This window comes from Bactrocera latifrons, unplaced genomic scaffold (genome assembly GCF_001853355.1).
Source record: "Bactrocera latifrons isolate USDA-ARS-PBARC rearing strain unplaced genomic scaffold, ASM185335v1 scaffold_133, whole genome shotgun sequence".
In the NCBI taxonomy this organism is placed as follows: Eukaryota; Metazoa; Arthropoda; class Insecta; order Diptera; family Tephritidae; genus Bactrocera; species Bactrocera latifrons.
Window position 1 is genome coordinate 351092 of NW_017534775.1, and position 13076 is coordinate 364167.

Genomic DNA, 13076 nt, shown 5'->3' on the forward strand with positions numbered 1-13076 from the left:
ATTTAAAAACAAAGTTGTTTAAATATTTTTTTTTATATTTTAGTTATTTTTCTTTTCAATTTTTTAAATGTTTTATTACATGTACTTTTATTTCATACTACGCTATGTTATTCTCGTTTTTCTGAAAAATCTTGGTAATTTCACACATATTCAAACTTTCGATTGGGTCATAAACTGTCGCCTTCATGGCAATTAGTAGGCAATTTAACGTTAACAATAAACAAAACAGCTAATAAAACTTACGAACTTATAACAATAATATATTTGTTGCGAGCGCACTAACGTTTGCTCAAAAATTTGATTAGAGTACACTTTTTTTATTCCCAAGAAAAATGAGTAAGCTCCATTTTTTTGAAGCATAACCATAAAATTAAGTGGCAAGCAAACTAACTGTTTTCTGTGTCTAAAACTGTAAATTAGTGAGATATTTACAATTTTTAAACACATGCGTCCATTTGCTTAGAGGTTCAAACAAATAATATTAACATTTGTTTTTGGTTGTGCGTTCTGCTCTGTTTTTTCCATAACTATTTATCATTTCGTGTTTTAATCCTTCTTATGCGCTCATATTTTGTTGCTGAGACATTTCATTTTTAGTTTGCAAAGTTTGTTAAACTATCAAACATTTTCAAGGTAGCGAAAATTCTAATATTTCCGCAAGATCGTCAGCAAATTTTATTTTTAGCATTTGGTAGCCAAGCGTGCACTCGCAAGTAAACAAGTATTTTCCTGCGAAGCGCTCAGTAATTCGATCGACATGCGTTATTTCTCGCTAAATATTTTCTAGGTGATGCAAATTTTTGCTGCTGTTCGTCCCTCCCGCCGCTACCGCTAATTGCTGTTTTCTAATTATTTGCCTTGTTGGCATAGAAAATTGATATTTTCCCGCTTTTGCCTTTGGCGATTTGCTCATTAATGTGCTGCTAGAGGCGGATCCTGATTTGCTTAATTCGTTTGTTAACCGCTTTTGATGTCTTTTATGTCGTTAATTTACAACTTTCCGCGTTTTTAATTTCACCGCAATGCTAATAAGGATCCCCAATTAGTTGACACCTCAATTAGATGCACCACTAATTATTTGCTTGTCTTCCCCCCTCAGTTGGGCCTTATACATACATATTTCACAATTTCACCACCCTTTGTACACACTTTTTCCCAGCAATTAATTATGTTTTGTTAGCGCATAATTGGTCCTTTTACACTTGTTAAATCAATAAGGCGCGTCTGAGGACACCTTTGTGCCGCCATATTGCGCTTATTATCTGTGCTGCCTGTGGCCCACCTTTTAATTTTTTCCCTTCACTGTTGTGTGTTTGTTATTTTTTTTACTTTTTTATGTTTCGAAACAGCATTTCACTGCGCCTGACACAAGGCCAATTAAATTGTGCGTACACAGTGAGCTCTTGCTGCTTTTTTATGAGGACATATTTTTTCTTTTTTATTATACAAAAACAAAAAAGTGTTATTGGCTGGCCCCGCCTCACGCAGCAGAGCTTGACCTATAGAGAATTTTGAGTTTAGCAGTAAAAGATTTGTCAAGTCGTGATCTAAAAATTTATAATACACATGTTTGTGGTACACTTGTTGTCAAGTTCTTCATTTGACAGTTGGAATGAAACAGCTGATAGGGCGTACGGGAACAAAAATGTGTAGGTGTTATTGATTTTTTAAATATTATTAATTTAAAAATATTTTTAAATTAAACATTTAAGGAGCATACTTGAAAGAGCATTTTTGTTATTTATTTTATTTTAAAATTTTTTTAAAAGTTTTTATTTTTAGTATTTTAAATTTTAAAATTTTTTTTATGTAAAATTTTTTAAATTTTTACGCATGTTTAATTTTTCTTAATATATATATTTTTTTATTTTTTTCAGTTTTTAAATTTTATAAATTTTTTTTTACTAGAAGTCTCCTGCAAAATATATTATAAGTAAAAATTTATAACACACTTTAAAAACTTTTCTCTGCCTTTTCTTTACTTTTTATTTGTATAATATTTTATTTTTTTGTTTGTTTTACTATTTTCTACTATTTTCCAAGGCTCTTTCAAATATTTTGGGCCTGTGTTGTCATGTACGAGTATGTATGTGTATAGCTTGTTTAAATTTTCACGATTAGCTGTGTATCTGTGTGTGTTGTGATTTTTCTGTTAACTGCAGCTGTTTTTCCGGCTGGACACGAATTGCGCAAGCGCTGCGCTCGGTAGCAAAAAAAAATAAAACTGTCTCTGAGAGTGCAAGGATAGTGATTGAAAGTCACTGTAATGAGTAAACGATTATTTGTATGATACAAATATTCTTAGTAAAAATTTTATAAATTCAATAAAAGTTTGAAAGTGACTTATTTTGAAAAAAATTAAATTTATGCTAATTTTGTTGTAAATAACTGTAACTGAAAAAAGAAAAAGTTAGTTAATTTTGGTCGCCGCATAAAGGCAGTATAAAATGTATTTACTTTTGGCATGAAAAAAGTTATTAATCATTCGCAATTTTTAAGCTGACAGTAGAAAGCAGGTAAGTAGAGACGTTAGAATTTAGATTATTGCGAGAATTAAAGAAAAATTAGTAAAAAATATAATTTTTACTTTTCTTTCCTTACTTTTGACACATATTTTTAATATTTTTTACAAAAAAATGTAGTTACACTTTTTACGGTTATATTCTCGACTGTTTTTATCAATTTATTAACGGTATTTGTTTTTGCCAAGAAAAGCACCATTTTGTAGTTACCGTAAAATATCTTTAGTAGCATTGTATTACACTGCACACATACAAGCACACTTTGCCCTCTACGCTAAGCGAAGCCTAGCCACATAACGGTAAATAGAGAATACTCATACGTACAGGATTATTGCACTTGAGCACGAGTCACCGCCAAACAAACAACCGACCCACGAACACACACACACACACATAGGCACAGAAGTCTCGGATTTGACACCACCAGCAGCGCTGCTTGCGCGTTCAAGCTTCGTGTTTAGTCGTTTTTTATTTGCCTTGCTGTCTGGATGTGGATTTTCCAGCAAATAGCCAAAGCCACTCAACGTAAAGCAGAAATAAGTGAATTAAATAAATTTTAATTAAAAGTGCTAACTAGAAAAACAAAAAAATAAAACCGCTACAAACACTTTAACACATACTAAAGCGAATAACGAAACTTGCGACTCGTGTGCGTTTTGCCACTAGAGCGGCTGCAAAGCGTTCGTCGAATACAGAATTTCACAGCAAATCGAATATGCATTGAAATTGAAATAAGATTTTTAGAATTAAAAATTTAAAAATTAATGCAAATGTAAACGTTAACGTTAACGTCGCCAGCCACATAAAACAAATACAAAAAGTAATATACATACAAACAAATACCAACATACAAATAAACAAGTCTATAAAGTGCAGCATTCGGGCAGCAGCAGCAGCAGCAGCAACAGCAGCAAAATCAGCTAGCGGCCGACTCAGGTCAATCCAAACGCGTGCAACCGGAAAGAGGAAATCAAATTTGGCAAAAGTGCGACTGCTTTGCGTTGCCCAACCACGGACAGCGCAGCAGATACAAAAGCAAAAACAAAAACAAGGCGTATAATATAAAAAATATCACCAGCGGCGGCGGCAGCGCCAAGGAGCAAGCATTAAAATCAACCAAAATTCGGAGATCAGCAACTGTGCGCGCGTGTGTGTGTGTGCGTGTTTTACTGCGCGTGCGGCAGACGGGTTTTGTTTTTGTGTTTATCGCACGCCCAAAGCCGAGTACATAAATATTTGCCGTTTGGTGCTTGTGTCGCCTAAAAGCGTGCTACCGCAAACAGTTGCTGCCAGCGTGTACGCCTAAAAGCAGGCTATAGCCAAGCGTTCAACTGCAATTTTGCCAAATCTGAAACATTAAAGTATATTCGCGCTGCGAAAAGCAGACATTTTGATTGCAAACTTCTACGATTTTTCAGGTTTCCATTTGGATTTTCGTGTGATTTTAGTTATTCTAGTATCGTTATAAATTATTACTCTTGGCCACGTGTATACTCCATCGGCCGTTTAGCGAGCAAAAACAACAACATCATATGGTGTGCGGTTTGTGGGTGTCATCAGTGGCCTTTAACGCCCTCTGCACAAATAACAACAGTAAGTTAATTGTGGCAGCACCCAACAAATGTGCTAAAAACTATAACATTTTTGTTCGTAAGTAATGTGTCGGCTGAAAAGTCACATTTGGTGTTCTAGAAGGATTCGAAGGTGCGACTGGTAGCTGAGTACTTTTCGAAATTGAGCAGTAATACGTTTTTCTGCTTTAGCAGTGAATATTGAGCTAAGGCTAATGCTTTTCTATCAATTATCGTACGGATAGGATACTCAAAACATCGATATTGCTTTTAGTAAAATTTACGCAATTGATTTCGAAACGTGATAATACCACAATTATGTGAATCTTTCGATGTTTGTTTGCATTAAATAATTCTGTGTAGTAGTTTTCAAAAAATGTGCTTACTTTTTCTTAATCTCGTTTATATCTATTGACAAAACACGAAAAGGCTGTCGACTACCCATATTTATAAGTTTTCTTTCGAAGAACGCAGAATTGCGTACAAATATTTATATTAATCTCAAAAATATTAATATTTATGCCGAAACTCGTTAATTTATAAAAAGAATATAATTTTTAACTTTAGAAGCTTCAGAAATACTTTAAAAATTACAGGTTTAAAAGATTTTTTCAAAGTACAAAACAATTGTGGGCACTTCATAAAATTTATTAATGTTATTATGTGAAAGAACCAAATTTGCAAAAAATTATTTTTTCGAAATTACGTTTTCTATTTCCAAAATTCGAAGTTTTGAAATTATAAAATTTTTCGAAATTAAGTTTTCTATTTAGACAGAGTTAAAATTATAATATTATTTGTGTTACAGTTACAGTTAAAATTATATAATTTCTTCGAATTTTCGAAATAGAAGACTTAATTTCTAAAAATTATATATTTGTGCTCAAATTTGTATACAAATAAATAATGCATATACTCCCCTATTTTTTACAACGAATACAGGTATTTGGAAACATTTTTAGTAAATAATACGCTGTATAATAACACTAGTTTACAGATTACAATATTTTGAGCTGTAGTCTAGGGTTGTAGGGGCCAAACCACCTCCATTTACTGAAATGCCAAAGACAGCTGGACGTGTAGTGTAATTACTTATGTTGCTTGTATGCTAGTCTTTCAGCTTTGTAGCGTTAATATCATGAACTTTTATTATACTATATATATACAAAAGTTATAGTTTTTGTAACGTTGTAATACAACACCTAAAATGAATTTTGTGTTAAATTGATTATAGATTATCGTATGTTAAATTGTTTTCCATGCAATCGCTTAAATCACCCCGCCACCCTTTCAATACCCATGTCATTCACTTTCCTACGCTGAGCGTAAAATTGCTTTGCTGGCACTTTTTATTGTTGCTTGAGTGCCTGCCTCCCTTCAGAAGTGAAAAGCTCAACCTGCATGTTTCCTCATTATGCTATCTTTTACAGTTGCTTCAAATCTCGTGTAATTAATTTCTGTTTTCGTTTATACTTTTTGCTTTTGATGTCTTTTCTAATTTGCTTTTATTTTTTTTCATTGTAAGCTTTAAATTGCAATCAATTTACTTGCGTATCTTCACTTGAAAGGATTCCCCACCCACATTTTCGACTTCTTCGTGACTGAATTGCTGCTTTGTTATTGCTTTGTTCGCTGATTGTTGGCTACTCGTATTTTCTGCAAATTTTGCAATTTTCGTGCTTTTGTTTTAAACTGTTGTTTGTCTCTTAAATGCATCACTTCGTTATATTCATTGCATTCGCATACGCAGGGTTTCCATTTTATGCTTCGTTTATTCGCCGAACGTTCTTGCTCCTCGTTCATAGTATCATTTGTCCGGCATCAGCGGCATTACACGCACTACTTAACCATATCCGCTTATGAGTATACATACATATATGCATTCGGACATTCAGGCATTCATACATATGTATGCTTTTTAATATGTCCTATAAAATGCACACAGATTATTACAGTTGAGTTTGCTGGCTTGCTGGCTTGCATTTTGTTTAATTAATGTTCGAAATTCGAATATTCACAAATTCAATTCTGTATTAAAATTTTTCATTTTGAAATTTACATATGTTCGAATGGAGAGTTTCATTTCATGTTGACATTTTTGATCGAAATGAGTTTGTGATTATTTAAACTCGTTCGAAATTCGAATATTAGGGAATTTAAATTTTTCATTTCTCTATTATTAAAAAATTTATTTTCGAAATTCGAAGTTACCGAGGCTCTTCATGAAAACCGTTTCAGCGCTTACATACATATTTTTCGAAGTTTTGGTTATTTCGAAATTTGGTTTAACGAATTTTGATTTTGAAATTTATATTCGAAATTCGAAGTTACAAATTTTTCGTAGTTTTTGTTATTTCGAAATGTTTAATTTTACGTTTTTACATTATAAATTTGAATAGAATATTTTCCAAAATTGGTTGTATACATTTAAATGTCTGCTTATTTTCACGTTCTCTGCGCTTAAGACTTACCATTTGCTGTCCTCGCGTTATTTGAATATTTAGCATTTCTTCTGACGTTAACGGTAGTTCTATTATATTTTCCTTCCTTTCCAATAAATCTGCTGTTTTGCCGCAATGTCCTTGACCGTTGCCGTTACCTCAAACGCGCCTAACCTCAGTTTGCTCTTCAGCCGCCACAGCCTACCCACTAAAACGTGCCCAAATGCTGCTGCCTCTAACACTTGTTGTGCATGAGCTCTGCCGTCACGGTACTTTTTTCTTCCATTTCATTCGACGCTTTGCGCGCTGACACGGCATATCTACCACTTTTGTGTGGAATTATAAATTTTTTACAACTATTTTCCACTCTATTTTATTCCTCATTTGTGACATTGCGTTTTACAACGTATTTGCTTACGCTACGCAGCGTTGCGTTGTGTGTGTATGTTGATCCTTTTTAATTAAGCAAAATATATAGTGCTGATTGCCAAGTAAACAGGCATGCTATTTCCTTTGCGCCCAACAGCAGGCTTTGGATTTTTGAATAATTTATGCAGTGAAGCGTGCGAGTAGGTCATACGCTGTGGGGGATGGGGTGTTGCTGCTATGCATTAAGTCAAACAGTATGGTACAAATCACCGGGGAGCACATTCAACTAGCGGTTAGAAAATACTGTTGACAGCCTTGGAACACATATGTACATATATATGTAAACTTACATATACATATGTGACCAAATTGGCGACACTGTAGCCCACAGCTAGGCGCGAAGGGGGCTTGGTTTGTTTAGTTGATGTGTCATTAATAGCACTGCGGCTACTTTTAGTTGGTTTACTTAAATATCAGGTGCGAAAGTCAATACATTTAGGGGGTTACTTTTACTTTTGACTTATGCACGTGTTTATTAAAGTGTTCAAGGTTCTGTAACTGCTTTGCATTAAATATTAATATGAAAAATTGCCGCTGACCACGGCACTTTCACTAGTAACGGATGGCTTTGAAGGCTGCTAAATTGGTAACCGTTCTTATTAGGCAATCCACATGCAAATAACAGATGACTAATTTGACAGTTGTCATAATTTAATTTTAGAAAATACAGCAGAGTGCGTAAATTATGGAAATTTAATAAATTCATTTATAAATATATTATTAAAAATTATTTGTTAATTTTCAATGACAATATATAAATACACGGTTCTTTATTTGCAGAAACACCAGTATTCAAAGGAGCACCACCAACTCCACCTCAACGGAGCAAGTTGGTTAGTTCGTGCATGAATTCACATAGGCGATACTTAAGTCATAGGTAAGCTATACACAATCTTTTCGCGTTTAAACATAACACATTTTAGTGGTCATAAAGCGGCTAAGCCCTAAAAAAACAGAAGCAAATAGAAAAATATTTAAAAAAATTGTCTCAGCATCCGTGCAAAAAAAGTCAAGTAATCAGTAGCGAATTAAATTTTCCAGCTTAATCGGCCATTAATTTCTCCACATATTTAGCGTGTGTGCGGATATTTAAGCAATTTAAGTGCTTGCTGGCTGCCACCATCACACCAGCAGCACAGCAAGGCGTTCTCTGTGTGCGTTAGGTGCCTGAGTGGCGTTGTTCCTTTGCCCCACTTTATGACGCTGTGTGTCGTTCGTTCTACTTAACACTGGTTGACATCGCTATGTCAAGAATTTCATTCAATTTTTTCATTTATATATCATGTCAAACAGAGGGGATTACAACATGTTGGTGCGCCTAATGGCTGCCAGCGCTTTATTGTTGCCACTATTGGCAACTGGTATGTCTGTGTTCTTTGTAGATCATAGATAAATCAAACTCATGCCGCTTCTAGTGCAGGGCTGGTGCGCGCTTATGTAGACTTCTATCGTATTTTGCCTCAATTCTTATTATTGATTGTTTGGGGCATTATGTTAGAAAATTTAAAGCTTTTGTTGAAAGGTTTTCAATTTTCGGCCACATTTTCGTTAAAAAAAATAACATAAAGACACCGCAGTTCTTAACATCTAAAAGGAAACGTCCGACTCATAGTAAAAAAGTAATCAGCGTGCTTTTCTGTCTGTATATACCTACAGTTTTTGAGATATCGATCTGAAAATTTGCACATGACCTTCTTGCTTTAAAAAGTTGCTCATTTGTCGGAATCGCCGATATGGGTACACTATGGCACCTGCCTGCCATACAAGCTGGACGATCAAAATGAAGTCCTTGGATATAAAATCTTTCTTGATTGATAAGATATCCTTACGAAATTTTTGAATGGATTATTGCCCAAAGCAAATTTGTTCAACTCGAACCATACTTTTTAAAATAATTTTTTCTAATTTTTTTTTTAATTATTTTTTATTTAAGCAATTTACAATTTTTCTAATATAATTTTTGTTTTCAAATAATTTTTTATTTAAATAATTTAAAATTTTTCCGATCTAATCTCCGCCTGTGTTGTCAACTCTCTTTCAGGACTTCAAAATTTTCCAGTAACAGACATCGGAAGCTGCAACCTTTTAGAGAAACGTGAGCCAATCGCACATCATTAGGCACCACGTTTTCCAATTTTTCCAAATATTTATAAAACATTAATTGTAATCCAGATATCTAGCAGCAGCAAACATATAGCACTAAAACTGATAAATGTAAAAAAACAACTAAAATAAAACCATCTTTCATAAGATACAAAAATATTTACAAATATATTTAACAAAAAAGCCCAAAAATTCACTTCCAACCTCAGAGTGGGGTGAAAATTGCATAAAAGTTTCAAAAACTGGAGATTTGTAAAGCAGAACACATAACAGCAAACAACAAAAACAATATAAACAAGCAAATACTGAATAACAGCCAAGCGTGATTTCCAATTGCGCATTGTGTTTTGATTCAAAATCGAAGTAAAATCCAAAAACTAACAAAAAAAAGCACACAGCCGTCAAATAGTAGTAAATTGCAAAAAATTTAAGGAATAGTGGAAGCAAAAGAAACCGCAGCGGATATTAACAAGAAAATCATCATAGCAACAGCAATAGCACCGGAAATCAACACCACTGTCATAATTAGGAACCAATACCAAGCGCCAATTGAAGTGAAAGGAAAAGCGAACTTCATGAATTTATCAATAAAGAAATACAATAAATCAAAAAATAAAAATTTAAGTACCATAACGTCTTCGGCATCGTCTTGGAGGGCGTTTCGGTGCTACGACGTCGAAACGACAGCATACAACGTAGAAGAGCAAGCGTACGCCGCAAGCAGAGCAGCAGCTGCCGCAGGATTCACAACTAACTTACTGATGTACAGTGCCATCAATTGGTCACCTTGTTGAGGTTGAACGCTGAATGCGAACGTAAGCCATATATTATATTTATATAGTATAACGGCTAGAAAGCGCGAAGCGAAGCAGCAAAACGAAGTGCGTATCGTCGAAGAAACTCGTACGCAACGCACGAGAGTTGTCGGAAATCGCTAAAGCAGAAATCAAAAGCAAAATTTTAATTTTCAGCTAAATCTGTAGCGTTTATTTACCCATTCTCAGTTTTTATATGAAAACAAGAACAACAAAATCAACAGCAGAGAGTAGTAGTAGCAGAAATAAACTCTAGAGCCAGCCAACACATCGCGAGACAGCAAAGTGTGAGCCGCAAACTAAAATAACCATTAATAATAAAAAATTTATAAAATTTAATATCACCGAGCCGCGATCGCAAGCTCTGCACTTTCGTCGACGTAACAGTTAGAAGGAATATTGCCAAAATTACGCACAACAAGCAGCGCGATTTATTATATACTGTATACCTTTACAATTCTTCTATACGCAAAAAACGCAAAGCAAAACGCCAACCACAACAACAACAACAGTCAATCAAAAACATTATTCAAAAAACACAAATAAAATTAATATAAAAACATCTAAGGAAGCACAGTAAAAAGGAAATAGCAAAAATGGGTTCCGTTAATGTGAATCGTAATGTCACCGACATTTTCTACCGTTATAAAATGCCACGCTTGCAAGCTAAGGTCGAGGGTAAAGGTAACGGCATCAAAACCGTTATTGTTAATATGGCTGAAGTGGCACGCGCCATCGGACGTCCGGCTACCTATCCGACCAAGTATTTTGGCTGCGAATTGGGCGCTCAAACACAATTTGACTACAAGGTAAGACATTCTGGGCGGAAGTTTGTTTTGCAATGTTAGCTGGGTCACAGAAGTTATTAATAACGCACTTTTCTTTGTAGAATGAACGTTTCATTGTAAATGGCTCCCACGATGCCAGCAAATTGCAGGATCTGCTCGATGGTTTTATACGCAAATTCGTCTTGTGCCCGGAATGCGACAATCCGGAGACCGATTTAACCGTCTCGGCTAAGAATCAAACCATTTCGCAAGCATGCAAAGCTTGCGGTTTTCATGGTCTCTTAAAAGTCAATCACAAGGTTAACACGTTCATTTTGAAGAATCCGCCAACCGTCAATCCGGCTGCACAAGGCTCCTCATTGACCGAAGGTAAACGTTCGAAACGCGGCCAAAAGAAGAATGGTGAGAATGGCGTGGATGGTGATAAAGGTGCCAGCAACTCGGGTGGTGAGTCGGATGGCGGTAGCGGCAATCAGGCCAGTCAAACCGAGGCGGAAATTAGCGCTGCCATACCGGAGAAGAATGGTGATGACGATGATGATGATGCCAACTGGAGTGTCGATGTGTCTAAGGTAAGTTGAGGATTGCGTAATTAAAACGCATACAAATCAAAACTTTCTTCTTTTCGCCACATTAGGAAGCCATACGCGCTCGCTTGCAAGATTTGACCGACGGTGCCAAGGGCATGACAATCTCTGATGACTATGATAAGACCGAAAAGGAGCGCATTGACATCTTTTATGAGTTGGTCAAGAAGAAGCGCAATGCCGGTGAGCTCGACTCTGTTGCCGTACACAAGGAGCTGATGATCGAAGCTGAGCGCCTTGATATTGTGCACAAGGCAACGCTGGTCTTAGCCGAGTTACTCTTCTCCGACAACATCACACAGGAAGTGCGCAAGAATCGCAATCTCCTGCTGCGTTTCACACACAACAATCCTAAGGCACAACGTTATCTCATCGGCGGTTTGGAGCAGATAATCGCTTTGCATGCGGCCAAACTGATGCCCAAGGTAGCTGGCATTTTTAAACTCTTCTACGATTCGGACATACTCGAGGAGAAGTCCATACTGGAGTGGTCACAGAAAGTGAGCAAGAAATACGTTTCAAAAGATTTGGCTACTGAGATACACGAGAAAGTCAAACCGTTCATACAATGGCTGAAGGAGGCCGAGGAGGAGGAATCTTCGGAGGAGGACGAAGACGATTCCGACGTGGAGATTGAGTATAACGATCGCGCACGTGTAGAGCCATTGAAGGCAGCCGCTGTGGCCACTGCTGCCAAGAAGATTGTCGAGGATGATGACGAGGGCGATGAAATCGACATCGACGACATATAAAGAGGGTGTGGAGAAAGAGCAGCAGCAGTAGCGTATGCGCAGTTCAAGGCAGCGGTGTTTTTTTTGTTTAAGTTTGGACTTTATGCGCTCTCGTGCCAATTAGGCATGAAAAAGCAGCGTACTGCAGAGCACCACATTGTCTTTCACACGACGCATTACATTTTCACTGTCTCTCAGTCTACAAATATTCCAAATTTTAACATATTTTTTCGCAACATATCTGCTTTACGCGGCGCTCGCTGTACACAACAACAAAAACATCCTAACTGCTGCAAAAATTATCGGTTATTCTCTTTTCTATATCATTGAAATCTTTATTTTTTGATTTATGACTTTATTATATTTAAGCTTTTTCTGTTAACGGTATTTACACGTAATTTCAAACGGCAGAAACTAAAGACGCAGCTTCGATTTTGTCTCGACACTATACAAACACAGTATACAGAAAAAAATATTTCCACTTACTAAAAAAATGTATAAATAGTATTTTAACGGTACTTATATGCCAACTCCGTACACACATATACGCCATATTGTTCTGTCTACGCTTTCCACACGATAGAAACGCCGAGTGCTTACTTTTCCGAAAAAATACTTTTGCACTAATACCGAAGCCAAAACGTTGCAGAAAGCTCAATTATTAAGTAACACATACTTACACTCACCCTATTTTCCAATACTATCCATATTTGTCGCAACAGTTGAACACACAACAAGGAAAAGGGCACCGCAAAGCTTTTGCGTTTTTCGAACTGTCGTAAATTTTGAAATTTATTATGCAAGTAAAAAATGTAAAAAAAAACACAAAATATAAAAATGTAAAAAAAAACAAAGAAATGCTGTTACTTACTGAAAAGTTAAAAAAACGTGACTGACTGTATTTGGAGAATATCGAATGATTTTCAAATAAACAAAAAATAAAAAAAGTCCCAACAGCAACATGCCTGATGTCAAGGATCAAGGATAATAAATATTATCATCAAATTAAAAATTGTATAGTAAAAACCAAAAATATTTTCTGTAGTTAGTGCATATTTCGCAGAGGCATACAAATAGAACCCGAATTCT

At 35.6% G+C, this 13076-nt stretch overlaps 1 protein-coding gene across 3 annotated transcripts in view; it reads left to right on the forward strand.

Annotated features, from left to right (window-relative positions):
- Positions 1–12943, forward strand: part of LOC108965085 (eukaryotic translation initiation factor 5) — a 16910-nt gene extending 3967 nt beyond the window's left edge. For 2 of the 3 annotated variants that reach the window (XM_018927266.1, XM_018927267.1), the window contains exons 3-6: positions 7744–7840; positions 9005–10690; positions 10771–11241; positions 11307–12943. In XM_018927266.1, the coding sequence (XP_018782811.1) occupies positions 10478–10690; positions 10771–11241; positions 11307–12008 (1386 nt within the window). In that variant the 5' untranslated portion in view covers positions 7744–7840; positions 9005–10477 and the 3' untranslated portion in view covers positions 12009–12943. Of the gene's footprint in view, positions 1–3043; positions 4116–7743; positions 7841–9004; positions 10691–10770; positions 11242–11306 lie in introns of those variants that run through there. The other variant, XM_018927269.1, reaches the window with a different exon arrangement.
- Positions 12944–13076: the final 133 nt, after the last annotated feature.